The sequence below is a fragment of the Sciurus carolinensis genome, chromosome 1 (genome assembly GCF_902686445.1).
Source record: "Sciurus carolinensis chromosome 1, mSciCar1.2, whole genome shotgun sequence".
In the NCBI taxonomy this organism is placed as follows: Eukaryota; Metazoa; Chordata; class Mammalia; order Rodentia; family Sciuridae; genus Sciurus; species Sciurus carolinensis.
In genome coordinates, this window is record NC_062213.1 from 137,542,800 (window position 1) to 137,570,709 (window position 27,910).

A 27,910-nucleotide genomic window follows, 5' to 3' on the forward strand; every position below is an offset into this window, starting at 1 on the left:
TTTAAAAGTCTTTGAGAAGTCATTTGATAGAGTCGCCTCTTTTCCTTCTTGTCCCCAGTTTCTCAAACTTGGTAAAATGTGTGGAATAGACACAAAATATACTATTCTTTACCAATGATGATATCAGTCATCTGGAATGACAGTATGTACCTGCATACATGCTGGTTGGGGGGGGGCGGATCATTGATTAATCAAAGGGATAGTATCTTCAGCAGAAACTATGTTCTAAATTATTTTCCACAACAGTGAAATAAAAAAGCTGTTTAAAAGAAATGCAAATTAAAACTACTTAGAAATACTATTTCTTGACACTAGACTAGAAAAATTCAGGTTGACAACACTCTTTCTTGGTAAGGCTACAGAACACTGCATGCTCTCACAGTGCAGTAATGGGAGCAGAATGGTCCAGCCCTAATGGACAATAATTTGGCAATATCTACAGAAATATGAAATATGTTTACTCTTCAACCCAGAAATTCCATTTCTGGGAATTTATTCTGTAGATATGCCCCTATGTGTACAATATGATATATGTACAAGGTTATTTATTGAAACATTGTTTATAATAATAAAATAGTGGAACTAATTTGTGTCATAGAGGGCTGGTGAAATAACAATGGTCTACCCCCACACAGTGGAAAATATAATGAAAATAAAGAAGTTCTTCATATGGACTTGAAAAGATATCCAGAATATACTCTACTATAAAATGAATAAAGGAAGTTGCATATGCTACTTTTGTGTAAGACGTAAGAGTATATAAACTTGTTTTTATTTGCATAAGGAAACACTGTAACATTATAAGAAACCAGTAAAAGAAGTGATCTATGGAGGACAGGAGGAGTTCAGAGTAGACAGTGACAATGCTGAACTTCACCTGACACCCGTGCTCCCAGAAAAGAATGGTTAAGAAATTCCCCTTTTCTATGCCAGGAAACAGCAAGGAACCATGCAGCTGTCTAAGCCCAATTACATCCTTCCTTGATTCCCAACTTCAATGTTTGGACTCCCTTGTGCACCTGCTGCCTGCCTTTTCTTTGAAGAATTCTTATTAATGAACATTATAGTAGTCAGAATAAAACCATCTCCTTAATTGTTCAGTGCAAAAGTGTCCTGTTTTCACAAGAATGGGAACAGGGAAGTTCCATTTCTCTATGTCTTTTCATAATATTTTGATTTTCAAACCATGTGACTACTAGGCTACTAGTGTGTGTGTGTGTGTGTGTGGGTGGGTGTGTGTGTGTTGTGCTGGGGGTCAACCCAGGCTCTTCCCATGCTAGGCAAGTGCTCTACCTCGGAGTTATCCCCAGCTCCAATGTCTACTTTTAAAAATTAAATTTAATTAAAAATAGAAAACAAACAAAAGATTTTTCCAATTAATTAGTGGTTGAAGAGAAAATTCCACTAACCAGAGAACCTTTTTCCCAGCATCCCAGTTAGCTATTTCAAGAGAGGAACATGCCCCATTTTCAGCACTCATTTTCTACTGACTGATGAGGTGCTCGCTCACTGACACTTTCCAGTTTTCCTCCCTCAAAAGTATACATGCAATGAGAGAAGGCAGAGAGAAAGAACAAAAGAGGGAAAGAATAAGAAGTTCTGCCCTCTGATATTATTATGGTTTGAATCTTAAAGGTCCCCCAAAGGATCATGTATTGAAGGTTTGGTTGTTAGCCTGTGGCACTATTGGGAGGAGGGGACTAGTGGGAGGAAGTTAGGTCATTGGGGGTGAGCCACTGAAGGGAATACGGGGACCCTGGCCCTTTCCTCTTTTTAGTTTTTTTATTTTATTTTTTGCTTCCCAGCAACCATGAGGAAAGCAGTTTTGCTCCACCATGCACCCCCTGCCATGATGTTCTGCCTCACCACAGACCCAAAGTGATGGGAACAAGTGACCACAGATGGACACTTCTGAAACCATGAGACAAAATAAAGATTTTCTGTTTTAAGATGATTTTTTTCAGGTATTTTCTCACAACAGACTGCTGGTTAATACAGATGTATGTATTTTCCAACTTATGACTGATGGAATTCCCTACTTTCAGCCCCACAGTCTCTCTTCCTACCATAGAAGCAAAGGCGTGTCATTTTCTCTTTTCTCCTTCCTCCACTGGTCTTTAGTCCTTTCTTTTCTTTCCCTCTTCTGTTTTCATGAATGTTTTAGAAACCTGAACCTAGCTATACTTTGTGCATGCTGCCTTCCCCCTATTGCTGGCTGGAACTGGGATGTTGTAACCTTACTTTAATGAGAAGCTCTAGGAGGATTCAGAAATCCTCTAAAAGGAAACAGGATCCGTGAGTGATCACAAGAAATAAATCAGCCTTGAAGATGTGGACAATTCACATTGAGACTGATATGTGAAAAAAAGACACTTCTTTCCTAAACCCTGTATGGTTTAACTGTGTCCTACAAACAGTTCTTTTCAAGAAAGTAGAAAGAGTTGTAGAAGATAATCTTTAAGATGCTTTCTAGTTCTGACATGTGAATTAAAGAGTGATACTTCCACTGTAAAAGGACTATGGAGACTTCAAATCTTAGCTTTTTTATAGGCCATGTCAATGATCACAGCTATGAGGCATTTACTACTCTGTCCCACAGAGGATGAAGAAGAGCTGGACTGGAGATTTAGCCCTCTTAAGTCCAATTCCTGGCACTGTTCCTTGCTACCTGTGACTTAGACCAATGACTTAAGTTATTTGAGCCTCTATTATTGATAAAATTCAGATAATACTAGAAACTCTTCTGCAACATGAGAGTATGCAGGAAATGTTCTTTTCTTCCTATGTCTTCATGTGTGTCTCAGAAGATATTCTTGGTTAATTATAAGCAAATGCTCAATAAATCAGATTTTTTTCTTTAAAAATCAGTGTGGTTATTGTGTGTGGTTATTCTGTTCTGACCTTTGCCAAGAATATAAACCCCAACTGTGATACATTTTGTATGAACAACTTTTAACCATTATATGCTTTGTAGCATTATTTTTCAAAAAAATAACCGATAAAAGAACAGCACAACAGATTGAAATCACTGTGAAGAGTGAGGTGAATGTATGAGGATATTTCTACTCTTTGCATCTGTTTCTTTTCTCTGCTGGGAATACAGGAGGACCATACTTTTTGCAAGGAGCCCAGGTCTCATGACTAGTTCTTACCAAAAAACAGTCAAAGTACAAGACATCTGGTGCAGAACATTGCAGAGTTCATGTAAAATGCTCCCTGATCTCTCTCCCCTCGCTGAAGCCCCTGGGAGCCCCAGTGAGCTGGTTCTTTGAGTGACTGTGTGGAGCACACTGGACATGAGAAATGAGAAATAAACCTTTATTATATTGACATTAAATATACAAGCACATCCCCTGTCCTTTTCTACTGTAATGGGTAATGACCACATTACCATGATATCTGGAATATGGAAGCATTTGGGTTGTATTGAAAGGCCAAAGTGCTCACTTTAGGCTGAGATGATTTCCATAGCTTAGAGTGCTACAGAAGCAAAGCAAAGCCCAACACAAACGTAACCAACAAGAAACCTCCAACTAACCTCTCACTAGGTACTTTCCACTTTAATCAAATATATTTTCTTTATCTTGCTGTCTTGAATATCTTTAAAATTTAAATTAAAATTTCCTCTCCTCTGCCCCATACTGGAGTGCAAACTGCTTGTGGGCTAGTGCTCCCCTATTCATACATTATGGAATGCTCAGATATCCTTTAAAATTGTGATGTATCTAAGTCTTTTAATACCTTATAAAAAGTTTATAAGTGAGGGGCATCAAACAATTTCATAAGTGAAGAAACTAGGAGCCAGAGAAATTAAGTAATATACCAGAAGTAAGAAGTGAAGTCAGGATTTAGACCTTGACTCTGACTCTAGCATCAGTCAGTGTTTTTTTTTTTTTTTTTTTGTACCAGGGATTGAACCAGGGGCTCTTGGCCACTAAACCACATCCCCAGCTCTTTTTTATTTTTTATTTGAGATACAGTCTCCCTAAGTTGCTTAGGAACTCGCTAAGTTGCTGAGGCTGGCTTTGAACCAGTGATCCTTCTGCTTTGGCCTCCCAAGCTTCTGGGATTATAGGCAAGCACCGCCCCGTCCAGCATTTACAATACTCTTAACCATGGAAAAGTCATCTCTGTATACTTTGTAAAAAAGCATAATTTAGTTTTTCTCCATTAAAAAAGTGGAAATGGGAAAAATTTCATTTTCAGTAGTAAAATAATTATAAATTATTTGTTAATAAATTTAATAAGAAAGAAAGGTATGAGGTCTATATGAAGAAAATGATTTAAAAAACTTTGAGGGGTACAAAATCAAAGCTCAATATATTCTTGGATGAGAGAATTTAATATCACAAAGAAAGTGATGCCTCCACTGAGTCCGCCCGCTGGTCGCCGCCAACCCCCCATCCTCCCCCTTCCCCTCCCCCTCCCCCTCCCGGCCCTCCCCTCCCCTCCCCTCCTCCTCCCCCTCCCCCTTCTACTCCCTCCCCCTCCCCCTCCCCCCCTCCCCCTCCCCTCCCCTCCTCCTCCCCCTCCCCCTTCTACTCCCTCCTCCTCCCCCTCCCCCTCCCCCTCCCCCCTCCCCCTTCCTCTCCCTCTCTCACTCCCACTCCCGCCCCCTCCCGGCCCTCCCCCTCCCCGGGTTCCCGCTGCCCAGCTCTGTCCAGCCGGGTTCCGGGAGGATGAAGTTTGTGTACAAAGAGGCTCATTCGTTGGGAAAGCGCCGCTCCGAGGACGAGAAGATCCGAAAGAGCTATCCGGACAGGATCCCAGGAATAGTAGAAAAGGCTCCTAAAGCTCGGATGGGAGATCTGGACAAAAAGAAGTACTCGGTGCCTTCTGATCTCACAGTCGGTCAGTTCTACTTCTTGATCCGGAAGCGAATTCACCTCCGAGCTGAGGGTGCCTTGGTTTTCTTCGTGGAGAACGTCGTCCGACCCACGAGTGCCACTGTAGGTCAGCTACACCAGGAACACCTCGAGGAAGACTCCTTTCTGTGCTTTGCCTACGGTGATGAAAGTGTCTGCGGTCTGTGACGCCGCTGCCCCTGAGGTGGGGGGTCCCGTTCCACAGAGAGAGAGAGGTGGCACCCTTTTCTTGACCTCCACCTTCTCTTTCAGGCTCAGACACTACCTTCCTTCTTCGGACCTGCGCTTCTTAATGTTGAGACTTTCTCTCCAGTCCCTCTTTGCAGGAGGGGTAATGGTGGCCTCTTGTACCTTTCCTTTCTCCCACCTTTCTTTGTCCTCCATCCCGACTCCATTTTAGACTTACTGAGTATGGATCTCTGTCACCTCCAGTGATTGTTCTGGTTTCTGTTCCTTTCTAACTGCCCAGGGAGCTCAGAACTCCAATGATCCCTTCCTTTTATTACCTTTTTGCGGGGTAGATGGAAGGGCCTGAAATTGTTGGGGGAAGGTAGGAGACACATCAATAAAGAGGAAACCACCAAGCTGGGTGGGAAAAAAGTTAGTAATTTGGTATTCGAACACATCAATACTAACAGTGGTGTAAACAATCTAGAAGCTATTTTTCCCTATGTGAAAGTCTGGGTGGGCTTTTCAGGAATGGTAAAGTACTCCACAAAACCAGAGACCCAGGTTTCTTTTTTTATTTTTTTTTTAATTTTTTTAAAATTTTTTTCTTTTCTTTTTTTATTGTAAACAAATGGGATACATGTTGTTTCTCTGTTTGTACATGGAGTAAAGGCATACCATTTGTGTAATCATAAATTTACATAGGGTAATGTTGTTTGATTCATTCTGTTATTTTTTCCCTTCCCCCCACCCCTCCCACCCCTCTTTTCCCTCCATACAGTCCTTCCTTCCTCCATTCTTGCCCCCCTCCCTAACCCTAACTCTAACCCTAACACTAACCCCTCCCACCCCCCATTATGTGTCATCATCCACTTATTAGCGAGATCATTCGTTTTTTGGTTTTTTGAGATTGGCTTATCTCACTTAGCATGATATTCTCCAATTTCATCCATTTGCCTGCAAATGCCATAATTTTATCATTCTTTATGGCTGAGTAATATTCCATTGTATATATACACCACAGTTTCTTTATCCATTCATCAACTGAAGGGCATCTAGGTTGGTTCCACAATCTGGCTATTGTGAACTGAGCAGCTATGAACATTGATGTGGCTGTATCTCTGTAATATGCTGATTTTAAGTCCTTTGGTTATAGGCCAAGGAGTGGGATAGCTGGGTCAAATGGTGGTTCCATTCCAAGTTTTCTAAAGAGAGACCCAGGTTTCTTTTCCCTTGATCCTCTGCCATATCTGCTTCCAGCTCTTTCCTTTAAGGACTTGTCCGAGGTCAGTTCCCAGGGATACAGTCTCTAAGATAGATATCGACAGCAGGAAACGTATTGGGAATGGGCTTGAGATCAGTATCTGGAGGAGGAGGTATCAGGCAAAGAGGGAAGTGTGATTTGATTATAACAAAAGTCCAGCCAACTCTACAAAAATTTCTGGAGCTATAATGACCCTATAGAGTTCCTCTTAAACAAGAGGACTGGACCAACTAGTGATTGCATATGAGCTGCCCTTGGAAAGAAGAAACAATCATAGGTGAGGTGGCTCTCTACAGCTGATGGCAGTTCTTGGAGCAGCATGCAGCTGAGAGCCAACAGCTGAGGGAGAGTTCTGCAGTTCTTCTCTTTTTCTTTTCTTTTCTTTCTTTCTTTCTTTTTTTTTTTTTTTTTTTTTTTTTTTTTTTTTTTTGTGGTGCTGGGGATCAGTTCTGCAGTTCTTAAGGGGAATCTGGGCAGAGTCCTAGATAGGGTTACTGCAGAGTAAGACCTGGAAGTTGCGGATATCACTTTTACTAACATCTTATTGGCTAAAACTTAGTCACATGGCCACAGCTGCAAAGCAGGCTGGGCAATAAAGTGTTTGTTCTGAAGAACTATGTGCCCAGTCAAAACTTATTACTAAAGAAGGGGAGAATAAATAATAAAAGAGAAATAGTAGTTTCTTTAATATGTCTCAAAACTGATGTAACTTTATCACAATTTATTTATAGGAAAATAACTTATGACTGAGGGCTGGATAAACAGAACTTAAAAGTTTCTATGTAAGAATAAATATCCAAGAAGAACCAAGAAAGTTATTTAAAAAAAAAAATAATGTGAAGGACATGCTTGTTCACATATTAAAATACTCCAAATTAGAACAATATGATCCTGGCATAGGAATAGACAAACAAGTTATTGAAACAGAATAGAAAACCTGGAAATAACTTCAAGGCAGAACTGCTGCTATCCACTTGTTTTGCACAGTATCCCTATAGCAGTGGTTACAGACTGAATGTGTTCTTGCTGGTCTGTGCCCATGCTGTTTTAATTGTACATATTTTAAACACACCCCTGATCCTAAGAGATATGGTAATTTAGTATGTGCAAATTGTGTCAATTTAGTGGTTAAAGATGACTGAGTTCACATAGTTCACTGATAAATACCTCATTATACAAGTGGTAGAGTGAAAGTGAGACCGTTGACCTTATATAAACAAATTTCTGATCGTTTTGAGATAGAAATGTAAAAAAGTGTAACAATGGAAATTTAGGCCTACAAAATTTCAGTTAGAAAAAACAGGTGCTGGGGTTGTGGCTCAGTGGTAGAATGCTCGCCTAGCATGTGTGAGGCACTGGGTTCAATCCTCAGCACCATGTGTAAATAAATGAATAAAATAAAGGTCTATCAACATCTAAAAAAATTTAAATAAAGAAAAACAAATTTAAGAGATCTATTGTACAAGGTGGTGGTTATACTAATAATACATTGTATCCTTCAAAATCATTAAGATGGGTTTTATGCATTCTTACCACAAAAAGGAGCATGTGAGATTTCTCATTTGTTAGCTCAATCAAGCCACTCTACAATGTAAACATAATTCAAAACACTATATTATACCCAGCAAAATTTTTTTAATTAATAAGATAAAATAAAAAGAAGTTTAGTCCCAGATATGGAAGGGATTTTTAAGCAGGAACTGTAAACACATGTAAATAACTATTCAAAGATAAAAATATTAGTGAGGAAAAAATACCCCAAGCAAATTCAATAGACAAAAGATAAATTAGTTAATATTCCTAGCACATATGAGAAATAAAGGGTTAAGAATTTTCCAATACAAGAAAACTAAGGAAATGGTAACAATAGAAAACAGAAAAAAGGATGTAAATAGACAAGTCATGTAAGAGCAAATCCAAGATGACCAGAAAAAAGGAAAAGATGCCAAATGGCTAACTTCATGAGGTATCAGGGAATTGAAAATTAAAGTGACAAACAAAATATTCCTTTATAGATATCAGATTGGCAAAAATAAAACTGGGACAAAACAGCTACCACTTTCAGGAATGTATGGAAAAGGGCATCCTCACACAATGCTAGTGGGAATGTGAAGTGTTATAATTCTCTGGAAAGTAAACTTAAAATTATATATGTATATGTTAAGTGTATATATCTTCTCAGCAATCCTATTTGTAGGCATTTTACTACTTAAATAAAATAAAAGAAATAGTATGAAAGGATCTACATATAAAGATGTTTGTTGCATCTTTGTTTGCCATTGGAAAAAATTTAAAAATTAGACATTAGGTACAAAATGATTAAATTATGGTTCATCTTGTGGACCAATGGAAAAATTATGCAGCCTTTAAAAAGAATGAGTTAGAATTATCCAGTTTTTTGGATGTTTTCTTAGTTTAGATGAGACATGCAAAACACACAAAAGTGCCGATCACACACATACACGTATGTGCGTGTACAGAGAGTGTATGTATCTAACTATATGAGCATGGGAAAAGGAAAGGACGTATTTGGACTGGGAATGTAGCTCATTGGTAGAGCACTTGCTTAGTGTGCACAAGACTCTGGGTTTGATCCCCAGCACCATGAAAAAAAAAGGACATATTCATACCACGAGATGGTATGAACTTTGCTATTAATTCTCTGGGATAAGGAAAACATCCAACCAAGCAATATCATTAAAAAATTAAGTGCCATAATAAAAACAGTGTGTATGTTATTCTAGCTGTATAAATTTGAATGTAGACATATGAGATGCATGAAAGCAATCACCAAAATGTTTATAGTGTAGGGTGATGCCTTTCAGGATGAGGAGGTATCAGGTCACTTTTATTTTCATATATATATAAGCACACATACATACCTATAAATAAATATATATATATATATATATATATATATAATACATATGTAAAATTAGTTTCAAATTTTTAAAAGAGCTTTATTTACATAATCAGAAAAACACAAAACTATTTTCATTCTGGGGGAAACAAATAAAAATCCTCAATAAACTTCTAGTGAAGTTGATTTTAATTTAGGGAGAAACTTGAAATGTTGTCATGAAAATACTTAAAATATAATATTGAATAATCTAACTTATTTAAATTTAATTTAAAACAATAAAAATATTTAAGGTTTTTAAAATTTGCTTTTGTCCCCAGGCGTGATAATGCACACCTTACTCCCTGCTACTGGAGAGGCTAAGGCATTGCAAGTTCCAGGGCAGTCTGGGCAACTTAGCAAAGACCCTGTCTCAAAATAAAAATAAGAAGGGCTGGGGTGTAGCTCAATAGTAGTGTTCTTGCCTAACTTGCAAGAGGTCCTGGTTTCAAACCCTTCCTTATAAGAGGAAAAAAACAAGCAATTTTGTTTTATCCAGTATTCCACTTTAGATAATAAAATGTAGTAAAAACCTCAATTCATTTGACCTGAGTTTTTGTTAAGAAACATTTCAGGACTGGGGTTGTAGCTTAGTGGCAGAGCTCTTGCCTAGCATGTGTGAGGCACTGGGTTCAATTCTCATTCTCAATTCTCACCACATGTAAGTAAATAAATAAAATAAAAGTTCTTCAACAATGAAAAAAATATTTTAAAAAAAGAAACTTTTCATTGTGATTCAAAAGAACAACATTTGTTAAAAGATTCATTTCTCTTCATTCTTTCAATAAAATCTTTAATTTTCTTTGTTCCATGACTCACATTATCTGGAGAACTGCTATTTAATAGTTTCATTTCTTCACTCTGCTTCCTTAAACTTAAATGACATCTACGGTTATCAACATGCTAAAATGAATACATTAGAGCACTTTGTGGCCTAAACACAGAATATACAGTTTTAGGTGATTATCTCATGGTAAACCCATTCATATGAACAAATAATTGTTTTAAACAAGTGAAGAGGGGTTTTGGTTTCTTTCTTTTTCTTTTCTTTTTTATTCTTTCTTTTTTTGGTACCAGGGTTTGAACACAGGGTGTTTAACCATTGAGCCACATGCCCAGCCTTTCATGTATTTTATTTAGAGACAGGGTCTCACTGAGTTGCTTAGGGCCTCGCTAAATTGATGAGGTTGGCTTTGAACCCACAATCCTCCTGTCTTAGCCTTGTAAGCCAACAGGTGACGGGTTTGTTTGTTTGTTTTTTATTTCAAGGGAATGTGAAGTCATAATCCTGGCAAAAACTCTTGCCTTTTATACTAAACAGTGATGTATTAAAAGGAGAGGACAATTAGGGACAGGGTCAGAATAACCAGTGGCTGATGATACCTAGAGAGAGAGGGCACTGCTCAAACAGCTCAACCACACGATGCACACAGGGCTTTTACCTTCCAGCCCTCTCACTGCTGTCTACCCACAGTCTTTTCCTTCCTTCTCTGACTAAAACATCTTCACGGTCTTTTTGTGAATTATGTTCTGGTAACTTTTCTTTCACAAAGAGAAGCTTATTGGTATCTGGATTTCATTAATAAATGCTCTCTTTAGTGACCAGAATTTTTGAAAAGCAAAAGGTATAGACTGAGCAGCATTTCAGGAACTTTCTCTGGTTCCTGAGTGGTGTCAGGGTGGAGCTGTGGATCAGGTCAGCTGACCTGTGTGAGGGCTGCAGAGTGCTAGGCAGCCTCAGTCCTGCTCTGGCTGGGCCTCACTCTGTCATGGGCTATGGTTTGGACACTCATTTGCTCTCTGACCTAGGCCAATTCTCCTTTTCTAGAAACAAGAAAATTCAGGCTAATTAAAAATTGGATCAGCTATACTTCTCCACTGGGGAAATCATGAAACATTCATCATGTTTTGATAGCACTTTCCAACTCTTGCTGAAAGAGCTGTGGAAATCCAATGTTAGCCTGTTTCTATGGCTATGGTGGTTTATTTTGCTTCAGTGATGCAACAGATTACCAAACAATGGTTGTTTATGATCAAGATAAGATTACAGATTTGTCTATGACTGATCTTTGAGAAGCAAAGATTTGCCATTTATCTTAACAAAAATCATATTCAACAGCTGTCTCTCTTAATGCCTGGTATGAACACGTTTTCAAATTGGAGAATTTGTTTTGATGCTTTGGAAAATTCCAGCTGCTCTCTGCAGTTTCCTTATTGACAAGGGCTATCAGGCTTTCCAAGAGGGTCTTATCTGCAAACGGCAGCAGTTATTCTGAGCTGCCAGACAGGTTCCGTGGGATTACACAGCTGCCTGAGAGCTGGAGGCCAGGCGGTGAACTCCCTGCTTTCTCCTTTCAAGGCCTGCAGGCTTTGACCTGTAAATAAGTGCCTAAACAGGGTCTAATCTGTCACACAAATATGCCTCAGTAGAAGTGGTAATGCCCCTTATTACTTGGCTTAACAAGGATTCCAAGACATGTATTTAGAGAGGTAGTTGTATAAATTGCTATACTAAAAGCTATGCCTGGTATTTCTATAAACCCTTTTAAAACATGATATAATGATTCAAACTTTATTTATAGCAGCCAATAGAAATGAGGCTCTTCCACTAGCCCCAGCTCTCAAGAGCAACCCTAAAATAACAAACACGTGCATTTGACGATACCCTTTTGGTCTGTGCTCAAGAGTTCTGGTTCTTGGAGGATTGTTTTACTCATTTGAGATGACATTTCTCCTCTCTGCCTATCATGATTTATGATCTCAATGCTTCCATTAAAAAATGAATTTCAGTTTCTAGTTTGTTGTTGATAGTTCAGAGAACTGTTTCCAATTTGTGAAATGTTAAAAAAAAAAAAAAAAAAAAAAAACTCCCTAAAATTGGAATGGTCTTTGACATTCACAGTTGGAAAGTGAATTCCTAGGCAAGGCTTGCCCTATTTTATTCCTAAAATAGAGACAGATTGAGTAAAAATGAAAAGTGCCATTTAAATGTAAGTTATTATTATGAGGACAATTTGGCAGCTTGTTTTGGGGGAAAAGTAATTAGAAGAGAGATTAGGACTTCTACTCAACAAATAATGTAAATATTATCTCCTACAATTCACATTTTCTAATAATACAAATCCTTATCCAAATAGCATTCTTCTTTTGAAAAGGAGAATAACAATTGGTCATTCTGTTTATTAGTAACAAGTCACAGCTTATAACTATGAATGATATGAACCATTAAAATATTGTCTTCCTTAATGGCATTTCAATAGTTAATGCATTAATGTTAATATTCTACAAAGCAAAACAGAAGTTATAAATATCAGTTATTTAAAACATATCTAGCATTTAATATATATGTCAAGCTACATTCCTCTTAAATGTTACACTTTAATAGAAATGTATCTATTATAGTGGATGATAGAAAATGTCCAATTTTAAACAATAACTTACCTCTCCTTTTGTTAAGCCAGATAATTATAAATAATGTCTGAAGACATTTTTTAGTGGCATGTATTCAAGTTGGAAGAACTTATTTGCTCTTCTCATTAGCTCTGTGATGGAGGGTGGTAACAGGTATTGTCAACTTATCAGATTAAAAAAATTGCTATAATTTTAATATTAATGGAACGACTTTGAATCAGTCAATTTTGTCACCACCTGAGTCAATTGACACCTTTATCCTAGTGCGAATAATTATGAAGTTTATAGATAATAATATATTATCAACACCATGGATTTTGTTGAGTACTTCCATTTCAGAAATCTCTTTGGAGGGTTCTGGAGAAGTAGTTCAGCAGTAGAGAATATTTTTTAGCACATGCAAGGCCTTGAGTTCCATCCCTAGCATTGGAAAATAAGATTCTCTTTTTCTCACAGTCTTAGAATGATTCATGTTTCTGTATTAAGGCCACTGTCTTTTGCCTCACTCCTTTTCCATTCATTCATTCATTCATTCATCAGCTGTTGACTATGTGCTAAGGATACAAAGAACAATAGTTGAACTGAAACTTGAAAGATAAGTTGAGTTCTACCTGTGCTTGGTTCTTTCTGCCTTGGAGCTTACATCTTAGTGGGGGAGACAGTAAACAAGTAAATATATATCAGTAAAGAATTAATTACAGTTTGTGACATATGTTATGATCAGAAACCCTTTGTTGCAGTAAGTTTGGAGTTGCAACCTGAAGGATGAAAAAGAGCTGACCCTGAATGCTCTGCAAAGAGAAATTTTTGTGTGAAGTCCCCTATCTGTAAAAGTTTGGGCAGGCTTGTGAAACGGAAATGTGGCCAGCGTGGTTGGAGAGTGAGGATGAGAGGATACAGGACAAAGGCACCACCTGTGAGTCAGAAAGCAGGCTCTTACCAGCCACCAAGTCTGCTGCCACCTTGATCTTGGACTTCCCAGCCTCGAGAACTGCCACAAAGAAATTTCTGTTGTTTATAAGCCACCAGTTTATAGCATTTTGTTACAGCACCAGCACAGATTAAAGCAGTGAGGGTGGAATGACAGGCAGAATGTATTCTTACAAACAATAAGACCCTGAAGGACTTGAGCAGGAGAGGGGAGGGGCACTTGGAGGGGAGAGATGTTCAGGATCAAGTGATGCCACATACAAAGTTGTATATATAATAGTGTGGTAAAATTGTTAAAATTCAAGAAGAGCCCCACATTTAGAATCTTGTATGCAAATGGACGTGATGACAACCCAAGCAGTTTTTTCACACCAAAATTCTGTCACTAATCAAAAATTAAATGACAGCCCTTTGAGTCCAAAGTTTTGAAATATTATACTATGCCAGTGAAAGCAAACACATATTTTCAAAATGGATTTGTCACACTTTGAGGACATATTAAATGAACCAAGCGAGTAACTTTGATCCATTGCTTGTTTTTCAAAGGACACAAAAAGTATCATTCCCTTCCTTTTCTTAGCCACAGGTAACTGGAATTCATCAGTAATTCTTATGTTTATGGGTTCAGAAATGCAGGAAGACAATTTATAGTGAAAGTGTTAATTTCCATGTAAGAAAATTACATCTACAGGGTGCAATTTTGTATTTCTAGGATTTTAAAGTATTTAGAGAGAAATCCATTATACATTCCTGAAAACTTTCATTAAATTATGGTTTTAATTTCAATTGCTGTAGGTGTTAATCATCTTGCTGGTGATACTGGTGAATATCTGCTCTACTTCTTCCCAAAGGGAGACTTCCTTTGGTAGCCTTTCTAGTAATAACTCACCTTCCTAATTCCTCTTTGCCTTTCTCTGTCCGTGGCCTGTAATTGACCTCATTCACACATATTCTTGGGTCCTTAAGCATACCAAGCTCTCTTTGTTTCTCCAGTTACAGTTTTGGAATGTTTACACAGAGAATTAGTTTATAGTTTGGTTCATTCTTTTGTTAATATAAAAGGACGGGATGAAATCCTTGTTTCCCTTCAGCCTTGACAGGTCTTGGCAGTAATTGCTACTTACTTCACTGTGATTTCCATTCGAGGAAAAAGCACTCACTCCTCTTTCTATACACAGCCTTGCCTCAGATATTCCTCCCAACTGGATGTTAAGCCTCTTTTCTCTTCCTGGGCAGCAGTTGTCCCCCATTCTTATAGAAGCAGACCTCTCCCTATTTCCAAGCACAGTTCTGTGTTTTATCACCCCTGTCACTTAGGCTCACCCGCTCTGTACATCCGCCTTCATCTCCACCCAGCCAACATTTTGTTTCTGCCTTCTTCACCAAGTTTTTTCCATAGTCTTGGCACAGAGTAAGTAATTTCCTTTAATCCTAAGTCTTTGACTTTTTTTTTTTTTTTTTTTTTTTGGGTACTGAGGGTTGAACCCCAGGGTGCTTAACTACCAAGCCACGAGCCATATCTCCAGCCCTTTTTAATGTATATTTTTTTAAATTTTAAGACAGGATCTCACCAAGTTGCTTAGGGCCTCCCTAAATTGCTGAGGCTGGCTTTGAACTTACAATCCTCCTGCTTCAGCCTCCCTAGCTGCTGGGATTACAAGCATGTGCCACTGCACTCAGCAGGCTTTGACTTCTTTTGGGGCATTTTCCCTAAGACAATGAAGTCACTTGTTCAGATTTCCCAAAGACAACAGCTAGAACCCAGATTTGATTAAAAGGGTTAAGCCTGTGACTGAAAAAAGTCAGGTGTTTGGGGGAGGAGTGGGATAAAGAGAGAAAGCTTAAGTTTTGTCATCAGTTGTATTTTTTGGTGTGAATTCTAAAAATCACTTACCAGTTCTGTAATTGGTGAGTTACTTTCCCTTTCTAGGCTCAGGTTTCTCATCTGTGTTGTGGGGTTTGCAAGTCCTGTTTCTTAGAGTTATGAAGATGAATGAGATGGTATATGAGTTAGTGCTTGGCACATAGCAGGATCTCCAAAAAGGTTAGTCCTCTTCCATTATATTTTAAATTGGAAAAGAAGCAAGGGTTTGGTCTAAATTTCCTACAGGAACATAGAAACTCAGGCAAGATTCCAGTGTGTGTAAGGTTGGGAACAAGGTAGATCAGTAGATTAGAGAAGGGTGAGAATACTTGCAACTTATAGATCAGGAAGGAAAGTGTGTCAGCAGTTGTCCAAGGGAAATATCAAATATGAACAGCAGAGATTGAAGAAGTTAAAACCAAGATAGCCTGTAGGAACCAATAAGAAATTCGAAGCACAAAAATTAGAAACGTTGAATATATGTATCCTTGGCTTTGGCCTCATGATTTCCTTTGGCCAGTGGAACCTGAGCAGAGATAACACACTAGCTTCAAGTCTAGACCTGAAGAGGCATGCTGTAGGCAGCCACTGCTCCTTCTTCCAGGCAGCAAAATGAGACATGTATAGCAAATTGACTTGTAGCCTAGTGGCATAGCTGCTGCAACTGATCTGCAGACCTGTGATAGAGAGTAGTCATTATTGCATGTCCCTGAGATTTTTGTGGTTGTTTGTTATGCAGTATTATTGCAGCAATAACTGCCTGATATACTTCTCTTCTTGTCTGTTAGTTCTGTGGCTTGAGAAGCCAAAAAACTGTCAGGTGGTTTTTTCAGATTACAATTCAATAGAGATATTTTTGTGTCCCTTGGTTAATGCATTCTTCTCATTTGAGCTAAAAGCTCTGAGTCAATCAAGTTCAAAGTTTCAGAGTAAGAAGCAAAAATTCTGTGAGAGAGTTGTGAGTTATCATAGTGAGAGGAAAGCTCTTCCCCCATAATTATACCCCTTTATTCTGTGACTTCTGTATCTTGCTATTATATAAACAATATCATATATTGATTGCTGATACAGAGCACATACTGTGTCCTGTGACAGTACATCGTCTTTGCACAGGGGGTTGTCTCTCAGTGGCACCACAATTTGGCCTTTAGGTGGTCTCTCTACCATTCTAGCAGGTAATTGATTCCGAGTGATGGGATAAGTATAGAGCTGATGAAATCAGAGCACATATCCTACAACACATGTCTTTTGTTGTAAAATGAATTCTTTGCATAGAACCAAAGTTATGATCAAGGATAAAGCATTCTGCAAGTCCATGGAAGATGCCACTGGAAGACGTGCTGTAGGGAGGGAAGACAAATTCATATAAAGAATATCGCCATGCTGAACCTAGTGGTGCTCACTTACAATTCTAGCTACTTGTGAAGTTTAGGTAGCAGGAACACAGGTTTGAGGACAGTCTGGGCAATTAGAAAGACCCTGTACAGAAATAAAATAAAATAAAATAAAATAAAATAGGTCTTAGGATATAGTTTAGTGGTAAAAAGTATTTGCTTAGCATGCATAAGGCTCTGGGTTCAATCCCTAGAACTGCAAAACCAAAACCAAAACAAAACAAAACCACAATAAGATGAAGGAGAAGAGGGAGAAGGAGGAGGAAGACAAGGAGGAAAAGAGGGGACTATTTCCATAGTTTGTCCATGCAAATCCATGTTAAGGCTTAATTCCTCAATACAGCCATGTTGGGAGATGGGACATATTGAGAGGTGTTTGAGTCATTGAGTCTTGAACAGATGAATGCCATCTTGCAGGAATGAATGAATTCTTGCTTTCATGGGTCTGGATTAATTCCCAAAAGAGTAGATTGTTATAAAGTTCAGCTTCCTTGGCTTTCTCTTTCTTCTCTTTCACTTGCCCTTCCACTTATGATAGTGTCATACTCTAGGACTTCCAGGACCATGAGCCAAAATAAACCCTTTTTAAGATAAGTTACCCAGACTCAAATATTATAGCAATAGAAAATGAACTAAGACTGAAGATGGTTCTGTTACAGGGAGGAACAGGCTCAACACAACCTGCTACCAAGGTACTACACATTTCACCTATAAGAATGTTGCTGTACTATTGACTCAGCATGGACTACGTTGATGGCAGATCAGAGGCCCAGCAGTTGGTGAGCAGATCAGCCCTGAGGGGGGGAAGCATGCACTTTGTTTTACCAAATAATTTCATCAAAAGAACGAAGGAGGAGCAATAGCAATGGTAAATATGTAGGTAAACATAATAGACTATTCCATTTTATTCATCAGTTTTTTCAAATATATTTAACAGTTGAAAGCAAAATTTTTTAAATTGTCTTGTAAGGTTTCGATGTATGTTAATAAAAGAGATAAGATAATTACAAAGTGGGGAGGGAACGTGTTCATGTTTGGATGTAAGGTGTTCCCTTAAAGCTCATGTGTGAGACAATGAAAAAATGTTCAGAGGTGAAAAGATAAGATCATGAGAAGTATAATATAATCAGTGGATAAATACATTTGATGGATTAATAATTTGAAAAGACTACTGTTCTGGGTGGTAGTTGTAGGAAGATAGGGTGTGGTTGGAAGGAATAGGTCACTGTGGGTGTGACTCCCCAGTCTGAGTCCATCCTGGGCAGCTTAATAAGACCTTGTCTCAAAATAATATATAAAATGGGCTGGAGGTATGTGGCTCAGTGGTAGATCACTTGTCCAGCATTTGCAAGGGCCTGGGTTTAATCCCTCATACTAAACAAACAAACAACAACAACAATAAAAAAACTGTACAAAGATAAAGAGTCAATATCAACATAGATGAACTAAAATGTAATATAAAAATATTTAAAAACCTCAAAGAAGATAAAAAATGGAAAACAATGACAGGGAGATCATATAGAAAGCAAATAATAAAATGATAGCCCTACATTCACACCTATAAATAAATGCAAGTGGATTGAACACTCCAGTTAAATTTCTTTCTGGTACCATTTCTATCTGAAGAACTTTATTTAATGATTCTTTCAGAGAAGGTCTACTGGTAATGAATTATCTTATTTTCCTACATCTGAGAATATTTTTATTTCACTTTATTCATGAAGTATTGTTAGGTGGGTATACAATTTCAAGTTGACAGTTCTTTTCTTTTGAGGCTTGACAAATGTGCACTTCCTCCTGATCTCCATGGCCTGATGAGAAATTTGCAGTTATTTGAATCATCTTCTCCCTTGTAGATAGTGCATCATTTTCCCTTACTTTTAAGATTTTTTTTTTCAGCCTCTAGTTTTCAGTAGGTTAATTATGATATCTGGGCATGAATTTCTTTGGCTTTATCTTATTTGAATTCACTGAATTAAAAAAAAAAATCTATGTTTATGTCTTTAGCCAAAATCAGAAAGTTCCAGTCATTATGTCTTCAAATACTTTTTCAGCACCTTATTCTTCTCTTTCTGGAACTCTGATGACATGACTGTTAAACCTTTAACAAAAATGTTCCTGAGGTTTTGTTCATTAAAACAAACAAACAAACAACAAACACCTTTCTCTGTTGTTCAGATTAGAAAATATCTATTGACTTATCTTCAAGTTTACTGATTTTCTTCTGTCATCTCCTTTCTTCTTTTGAGTCCATTGACTGAGGATTTTTTTCTTTATTCAGGAGGCTGTATTTTTCAATTCTAAAATTTCCTCTTTTTAAAATCTTTACTTTGTTGCTTAAACTTTTTATTTTCCTACTTGTTTTAAGAGTATTTACAATTTTGCTGAGGCATTTGTGCAATAGCTGTTTTAAAGTTTGTGAGATCATTTCAACATCTGTGTTATGTTGGTACTAGTGTCTGGTTATCTTTTACCATGCAAGTTAAGATTTTCTTGATTCTTTGTAACCTGAGTAATTTTGCATTGTCTTCTGGACATATTAGACAATATGTTGTGAAATTCTGGATCTTGTTTGAATACTGCAGAGAATGCTGATTTATTTTTATTCTTATTTTTTGTGTGTGTGGTGCAGGGGATCAAATCCAGGCCTCATGCATGTTAGGCAAGCACTCTACCTCTGAACCACTAAGCCACATCCCCAGCCCCATGTTTGTTTGTTTTAGTAGACAATCCACCTGGTTAGGTTAAGGCTGCAAAATTCAATGCAAGCTGTGTTTCTAACATCAGCTCAGTATTTCAAACCTCTGCTGCTCTATTCAGAACTGACCACATATGGGTCATCTGGTGGTCAGTTTAGGACAGGGTGGAGGGGAATGTTATAACTGTTAGTTTGGTTTTCAGAGTCTTTGGTATGCTGATTCAGATCAGCTCTATTTATGCATAGCTTAGTGGAGAGCCCACTCTAGTCTTTTCCAAGTCCCTGATGCTCCCATTTTTGGCCCTCTGGCCACCAAGCTGAGGTTTTAGTTACCTGGCTGTGCTGCACATTTCTCTGTGTTGCATTCAATGCCAAGCAGCAATAGGATGCAGAGGAAGAGGCAGTGAGGCCTTGGACCACTCTCTTGGTGCCCCAGCTCTACCTTTCAGCGAGAAAGGTTCTCCCCTCTAAGAGTGTTGCCTCCTGTATTCTCCCCCTGTGGCCTTCACTATCATCACAGGACCGTTGGAAGCAAGAATACAAAAGAACAGTGAGAAGAAGAAAATTCTGGTGAATTTCTGTACTTTCTCTCAGCCTTAGATGCCTGCATCCAGTTCTGTAAAAGAAAACCAAAGAGCTTCCCTGAGAGCTTTTTCTTTTTGGGCCCCAGTGCCCATTTCCAGATTTGAGGTAATATTGTATTCAGGTTACTAGAAGAACCTGAATAGAATAAAGATTACTAGAATAGAAGAAAGATTACTAGAAGAAGAAGAAAAAAGGGGTGCGTGTGTGTTTCCCTTTCATTTTCCTCCACAGTACAGAGGATAGAACCCAGGAGTATTTCACCCCTGAGCTATATCCCCAGCCCTTTTTTATTTATTCAAGATGGGGTCTTACTCAGATAGCCAAGTTGTCTTTAAGCTTGGAATTCTCCTGCCTCAGCCTCCCAAGTCACTTGGAGTACAGGCTCTGCCACTGTGCCCAGTTTGTCATCATTTTGTTTTTTAACTTCTTCAGATATGTTAGATCAAATACACTAACAAGTACCATGCTGTTGTTCATAATAAGATATAAACTTATCTTAGATTGTGCTCTAAGATATTACCAGAATATTATTTTAGTGCCACCAGTGATACTATTGAAATATTTAAGAATATAGTTTCCCAGTAGTAACTGCTTCATAGAAGTCGAAAACTGAATCTACTTTAATACTTGTGTATTCTGGGGAGGGTTACATTGAGATTTTTGAAAAATTATCTTTGATTTTTTTCTATTTCCAAGTAACCTATGACCTTAAAGAAAGTGCTACTTTTATTAGTCCTTTGAACTCTAGTCTTCCCCAATTCACCTATTGTTCTTTTTGTTTCAGATTTCCTCAAATACGTGCTTTATAAGTGTGTCCATGTTTCATAATTGAGAGATAGCGTGTGCCTTTTATCCAGAATCAGAACCCCCAAACCTAACTTGCCTTTTTGCTTCACAATTTGGGGGTGGGGGGTAACTGGGGATTGAACTCCAGAGCACTCAACCACTGAGCTACATCCCCAGCCCTTTTTGTATTTTATTTAGAGACAGTCTCATTTAGTTGCTTAGAACTTCACTATCGTGAGCCTGGCTTTGAACTCACCATCCTCCTGCCTCAACCTCCTGAGCTACTGGGATTATAGGCATGCGCCACTGAGCGACCGGCTACAATTATTTAATATTATACTTGTCATGACTGCATTCTGGGGGAGGGGCATGTATCCAGACCTGTGGGTATATGTTCAGTTTTCATTAATACATTTTATCTAAAAAAAGAATCGTCTGCTTCTCCCTGTCTGTAGTATGTGGACTAAATATATCTGTGATTCATGCATTAAATACGCATTCATTTAATTTGCTCCTAGAGTAAACAGAGACATAAAACTTCTCATACCTCCAGGCAATCCTGACTTATGCATTGAACTTTGTTAGGCGCTTTGTTCCCTTTTTATTTGAACAATCTTCGGGTATGTAATTATGAGGCTGCCGACTGTTGTGCATAGTTTTAAAAAAAAGGTTCCCAGATTCATGAACTTCTGCATTTAAAGAGACACACTTTTATTTCCCAATGTAATTCCACAGAGAGATCCTGGTAGAAATGGCATTCCTATTGGGTTATTTGAAATTCTTGTTGTAAAATAAGTTCTTTTTACTTTTTCCTTCCTCAGACATGTTAGATTCAATAACTAGCAAGTACCAATGCTGATGTTTATAATAAAACGTTGCACTCTAAGATAATTGTTCTGTGTTACCAGAATATTATTTTAGTGCTACTAATGATGTTGTTGAAATACTGAAAAACATGGTTTCTCAGCGGCAACTGCTTTTAATGAGAAGTTGAAAACTGAATTAATTCATTTTAATTCTTGTATATGGGGAGGTGAGATTTTTAAAATTTCATTTTTTTATACTTCCAAGTTATCATGACTTTAAAGAGAGCATCACTTTTATCAGATAAGCTGTGCTTTAAAAAATGATGGAATTTGTCCTAGAAACTTGGGAAACTGAGATTGAATCCTCCTCAGGACTAAACAACCATTATTTAATGGTTTCCCCCTCCTGGGTCTCAACTATTTCATTTTAATGTGGTTTTAATCATATTTGTTCTTCTTATTACTCCCAAAATGTTTTGGTGAGAATCAGACTAAGAGGAAAATAAGAACACTTTCTTATTTACAAAATCTCTGCACACATAAGCCTAATGCTGATATTGAGATTATTATAGTGAGGAAAAATAAGACAAGATAAAGAAATTTGATCATCACTATAGATATTAGCTCTTTGGGTCATAAGACTGACAGATTATTTTAAATTGTGGTATTTAGTGTTCCTTTGTTTGGAAACAACTCTTATGTGTTAGTCTCTGAAGATCAGAGATCAAAAACTGGCAACCAGCAGATAAGCTGGGTTGATGCACCCATTGGTAGCCTATAGAGCATTTTTGAGAATGTGAAACATATTTCCTCCTCCAAAGGGTAAAAAACAAATATAGGACAAGGATGAGGGGATGGTTCTTTGTAGAACTCCATTCCTCAAGTTGAGGAAGTAGCTGTTCCCTGTTACTAAGCCCTCTGGTTGCTGTACCTGAACTTGTTCATTCATTGGCAGGACTCTTCTGGCCAGAGTAGGTTCTGAGTTTGGAAACCTGTTGTAGACATGGAAGGTCAAGTTGTCTTTGCAGGACAGCTTTAGCTTTTTCAGAGCAATCGTGGAGTTTTCACATGGGTTGTGGCCTCTCCATGGGTCATCTGTTGAGTCTTGCATTTATTTGTTGAAGATGTAGAATTCAACAAGTAAGTAGAATAAAGAACTCCACTGAAAAACTAGGATATAGTATGTGCAAGTAAGTCTGACAGTGATTGCCCAATGCAACAGCTTGCTTGCTTTCTTTCTTTCTTTCTTTCTTTCTTTCTTTCTTTCTTTCTTTCTTTCTTTCTTTTTTTGCAGTACTGGGGATTGAACCCAGGGCTTTGTGCCTACGAGGCAAGCACTCTACCAACTGAGCTATATCCCCAGCCCGCAACAGCTTTTAAGTTATTCTTATCTGCATCTCTATGTACATCTTGGAAAACTGTCATCATGCTTCATCTTAGAAGAGTCAATAGAGATGGTGATATTGTTTATCTTGATGACAAAATAGATGGTTCCATTCTTCATCTCAGATTCACTAATAATGTGTAAAAGAATTTCATTAGTTCCTAAAATGGTAAAAATGATGGTGTATTTTCTGAATGAGAATTGAAACTGGTATTCATAGTTAAAAAGATGGGTAGATGAGATCGGGCGTATTCAGGGTGGTATAGTGACGCAGCTACATCAATGTTTATAGCAGCTCAATTCACAATAGCTAGATTGTGGAACCAACCTAGATGCCCTTCAATAAATGAACGGATAAAGAAACTGTGGTATATATACACAATGGAATATTATTCAGCCATAAAGAATAAAATTATGGCATTTGAAGGTAAATGGATGGAGTCGGAGAATATCATGCTAAGTGAACTAAGCCAGTCCCAAAAAACCAACGCCTGAATGATTTCTCTGATAATGGGGGGTGGGGTGGGAGGGAGATAAGAATGGAGGAAGGATGGATTGTATAGAGGAAAATGAGGAGTGGGGATTGGGTGAGGGAAGGAAAAATAATAGAATGAGACAAACATCATTACTCTATGTACATGTATGATTACGCAAATGGTGTGTCTCTACTTCGTGTACAATCAGAGAAACAATAGTTGTACCCCATTTGTGTACAATGAATAAAAAAAAGGATGTGTAGAAAAGTGAAATACTAGGCCCTATGATTCAAACAATTACACCTGATCTCAGCCTTCAAAAATGCATAATCCAGGAAAGAATTTCATTGGTGATGACTGACTTGTCATATGATTAATAACTAGAAGCAGAACTTTTCAGAACCAAGAAATTGCTCTATCTTCTTGACCCAACTTATCAGTGTTTACCCCCAATATACAAAGCTGAAGCTTTGACTTTGACTTACTTATCTATAACCCTTTAAAAACATGTTATTATGAAACTCTTCTGTTTTTGAAAGAATCCCCTTGAAAAATATTTCTTGGAATTTACTATTTCTACACTGAATGGATATTTCTGGCCCTGTATATACTGTGTCCCACTTTCTTGTATGTGCATAATTGCATGCAAGGACAATTTAAAATAGAAACTGAGATAAAATTGAGATATTTTCTATAGTAAAACAATAGAGTCATTAATGGATATATGTGCTCTTGCAAAAATAAGCTTGGGAAGAAAGTAAACTGATTTCGTGTAATAAAAAATAAATGATTAATAAATAAGTGCTTACCCATAGGTCTCTCTTTTCATATAATTGAATAACCAGATGATTCTAATCAGGAAAGAAGTTGTCAGGTAGATTTTGGTTTGTGTCTTCTCTCAAAATTGGTACTCTGCTATTCTAAAATGTTAGGTAATTTAATATGTAGCTCCTTACCCTCCACTTTAGAGAAAATCCTCCAGTAAAAGAATACAAAAGACTAACAATGTGTTTGCTTACATATCTCTTTCAAGATAATTATGGGTTTTCTCAGTAGTTTCTTGCTTACAAAGGTAACTAAGTTCTTCATCACTTAATCATTTTGTTTTTATGAAAGAACCATGAGTTTCCAACAGGAAACAAAAACTGATATTTTTAAATGCTGAAAAACATTTTTTTTGGAGGGGGGTTGGAAGCAAGAGATTGAAGGTTCAGAGAAGTCTTAGTGTTGATTTAATTTTGTAAGTCTAGATTTGAAATCTTTGGTGTGTGAGTCAGCTTTCCAGCCCTGTGACAAAATACCTGAGATGACTTAAAGGAGGAAAGATTTAATTTTGGTTCACTGTTCAGTCCACGTCAGCTGCTTCCACTGTGCATGCGCCTGTGCTGAGGCAGAATGTCATGGTGGGGAGGGTGAGTGGGACTGTAGCTGCTCAGGAAGCTGGGATGGGGGAGAGGGGGAAAGGGAGTTGTGAGGAGAGAGAAAAAGTATGAAAGAGCGCCAGGGGACAAGATACAGTCTTTATTTATTTATTAGCTGTCGATGCACACAATACCTTTATTTTATTTAATTATTTTTATGTGGTATTGAGGATCAAACCCAGTTTCTCACACATGCCAGGCAAGCGCTCTACCACTGAGCTACAACCCCAGCTCAAGATGTAGTCTCAAAAAGCACGCCTGCCAAGGACTCACTTCCTTCAAATTGACTGTACCTCCTAAGTTTCCACCATTCCCTAATATCCCATTAAATTATAAACCCATCAATGATCCACTCCATCGATGAGGTCAGAGCCCTTATGATCCAATCCCTTTCCAAAGGCCACTTCTCTGAACATTTTTGCCTAGTGGACCCAGCCTTTAAGACATGTGCTTTCAGGGGACATTTTAGATCCAAACCATAGCATTTGGTAATTGACAGAAAAAAGTAAACTTTAAGAAGCCACTTGTGTTTATTTCCTGGATATATAGAATTGAAGGCTCTGTGGAAAAATGGATTTAGGATGTGAAAGCATTTCCGACTGCAGCTGCCCAATGAAATTGCTTTTGAACTGTTCTTAATTGCATTGCCAATCCTCTCTTAAAGGTTCCCTTAAAACATTTTATTTATTAAGATTTTCCATTAATATTAGTATAGCTAAAGACAAAAGGGCAAGAAAATAGTTGTTTTTCTGTATTGTTATAATATATGTACTATAAAACTCAGTAGGTTCTAGGATGTTTACAATCATCACCTGAATCTAACTCCAGAATATTTTTATCACCCTAGAAAGAAGTCACATGCTCCTTAGCAATCACTCTTCATTTCCCCTTCCACAGCTCCTGGAACCTACTAATCAACTTATCTCTGTGGATTTGCGGTACTGGATGCTTCATAATCATACAGTGCGTGGTCTTTTGTGTCTGACCTCTTTCACTTTAGCAAGTTTTCAAGGTTTGACTGTATTGACTGTTACCTCTTTTGATCCTCTGAACAACACCCTGTGAAACAATGGCAAACCATTTCACCATGGAGGAAATGGAAGCATGTGTTAACTTGTCTTGGGTATGAAAATCGCATTTTCATTCAATTAATGTGTACGGAGCATCTACATGAGGAGAAGTGTTCTACACGCTGAGGGCAATGGTGTCACATAAACAAGTAAGCAGACATCTAATGTAATGTTAAATAGTACATTTATGGAAATAAATGTATAAATGTATAATGTACATAAATTCATTAAAGAAAAATACATGGATAGGAAGGGTCAGGGGTATTATTTTAGAGAGGGTGATCAGGGAAGGGCTCTCTAAGAAGGTAACATTTGGGGTGAGACCTGGATAGAGGGAGGGATGGTCAGGAGGAAATTATTTCAGGCAGATGGAACAGCAAATGCATTGACCGTGAGGCAGGAATGCATTTGGTGTGTTAGCGGAACAAGGGAGTCAGTAGGATTGGATGGCAATTTGAGGTGACAGGTATGGAGAGAGGTAGAGGACATCTGGCCTCAGGGGCAGGGTTAGTTCATCTCTTTCAATGGGGAAGGAAGGTCACAGTGGATTGTCAATGCACAGTTAATGATGGTTAGTAGGTAATGGAGGGCGCGAAAGTTCTCTCCTGAGTTTTTCTATTATCCCAGCGTCATGAGAAGAAAAGTGACAACTGAGAGTGAGGAGGGGATAGTGGTGTCACAAGGTTGAGAAAAGGAGAGAATGAATGGATTAGGATAGTGGAGTTGTCTGGCAGCCCTGGGAGACCCCTTGAGATGTTTTCCTCCAACCATTTTAAGACTTCCAAGTGAAAATGCAAAGCACAAAGGAAAATTATTTTTAATCAGGGCTGAGGTTTTGCCAAGTGGGTAGGGCAGTGGGAAAGAAAGACAAGAGAGTTGGGGATATATGTAAGGGAATGAGTGTACCAGGGCAATGTAATCTCTACTAGGAAAGCAGGGAGAAAGGACAGAAGGGGAGCAACAGAGTGGGATGGTGGGATCAAAGTATTACTGGAGTCTGAGAACCAGGGAGTGAGCTATAAAATAGGCAGTGGTATTTGGAGAGTTTGTAGTTATTGGTTATGAAAAAGACTCTGGCACTGTGACTGGAGGGTCCAGTCATTAGAGAAGTTCAAGAAAATGATAGGCCAGTGTATTGGATAGAGCCTTTCTGTGAATAATGAAATCACCAAGGTGATAAGAAAAATGGTGAAGGGAATGGATGAGGCTGATGCTAGAATGAATACAAACTTCAAAAAGCCTTGGTATAAGGTGGGCACACTGATACATGCCTGTAATTCCAGCAGCCTGGGAGGCTGAGGCAGAAGGATCTTGAGTTCAAAAGCCAGCCTCAGCAAAATCGAGGCCCTAAGCAACTCAGTGAAACCCTGTCTCTAAATAAAAAATACAAAATAGGGCTGGGGATGTGGCTCAGTGGTCAAGTGCCCCTGAGTTCAATTCCCAGTGTCAGTGCCCCTCCCCTCCACAAAAAGCACTGGTATAGTACAAAGTCATAAATTTGGAAAGTCACAGATTTTTAGGAGGGAAGAATAATGGTTTGGATTTGGCAAAGAAGAGCAAGAGTTCACTTCTGTGATAGGTGGTTTTGGGGTATATAATAAAGTTAGGGTTTAAATACTTCCATCGGATTACCATCCTTTCCATTATACCATGTTAAATCTGGATTGGGATTATGATTCTTAGACCTACATTTCAATATACTCTTACCATCTCTGCATTTGGTTTCCTTCAAAGTTGTGTTGCCTTAAACAATTCCTAGAATTTATTATAAAGAATTGATTCCCATTTAAACTAAAAAATTGTATTATAACAATGGAATATTACTCAGCCTTAAAGAAGAATGAAATTATGGCATTTGTAGGTAAATGGATGGAGTTAGAGAATATTAT

The 27,910-nt window shown here is 38.0% G+C and overlaps 1 protein-coding gene across 6 annotated transcripts; it reads left to right on the plus strand.

Moving 5' to 3' along the window:
* The first annotated feature begins 4,660 nt into the window (after window positions 1–4,660).
* On the plus strand, window positions 4,661–27,869 carry LOC124972265 (gamma-aminobutyric acid receptor-associated protein-like). Of its 6 annotated transcripts, none has more exons than XR_007106458.1 (3): window positions 4,661–5,080; window positions 14,855–14,948; window positions 17,455–17,480. XR_007106458.1 is itself a non-coding variant. In XM_047536643.1 (3 exons), exons 1-2 carry the CDS (start codon window positions 4,680–4,682, stop codon window positions 17,547–17,549), a joined length of 432 nt encoding a protein of 143 aa, XP_047392599.1. In that variant the 5' UTR covers window positions 4,661–4,679; the 3' UTR covers window positions 17,550–17,574; window positions 25,849–27,869. The 6 variants fall into 6 exon arrangements, 5 of the variants coding, with proteins under 5 accessions (XP_047392599.1, XP_047392868.1, XP_047392684.1 ...); XM_047536643.1 differs by lacking the exon at window positions 14,855–14,948 and adding an exon at window positions 25,849–27,869 and having other exon boundaries at window positions 4,661–5,016; window positions 17,455–17,574; XM_047536912.1 differs by lacking the exons at window positions 14,855–14,948; window positions 17,455–17,480 and adding an exon at window positions 25,849–27,869 and having other exon boundaries at window positions 4,661–5,049.
* Window positions 27,870–27,910: the final 41 nt, after the last annotated feature.

What these genes read in the sequence shown, in the direction of transcription:
- LOC124972265 (XM_047536643.1), top strand. Translation starts at nt 4,680, where the DNA reads ATGAAGTTTGTGTACAAAGAGGCTCATTCGTTGGGAAAGCGCCGCTCC. An exon ending in CTTTGCCTACGGTGATGAAA is followed by an intron (nt 5,017 to 17,454) that starts GTGTCTGCGGTC and finishes GTTCTGTTACAG; the next exon opens with GGAGGAACAGGCTCAACACA.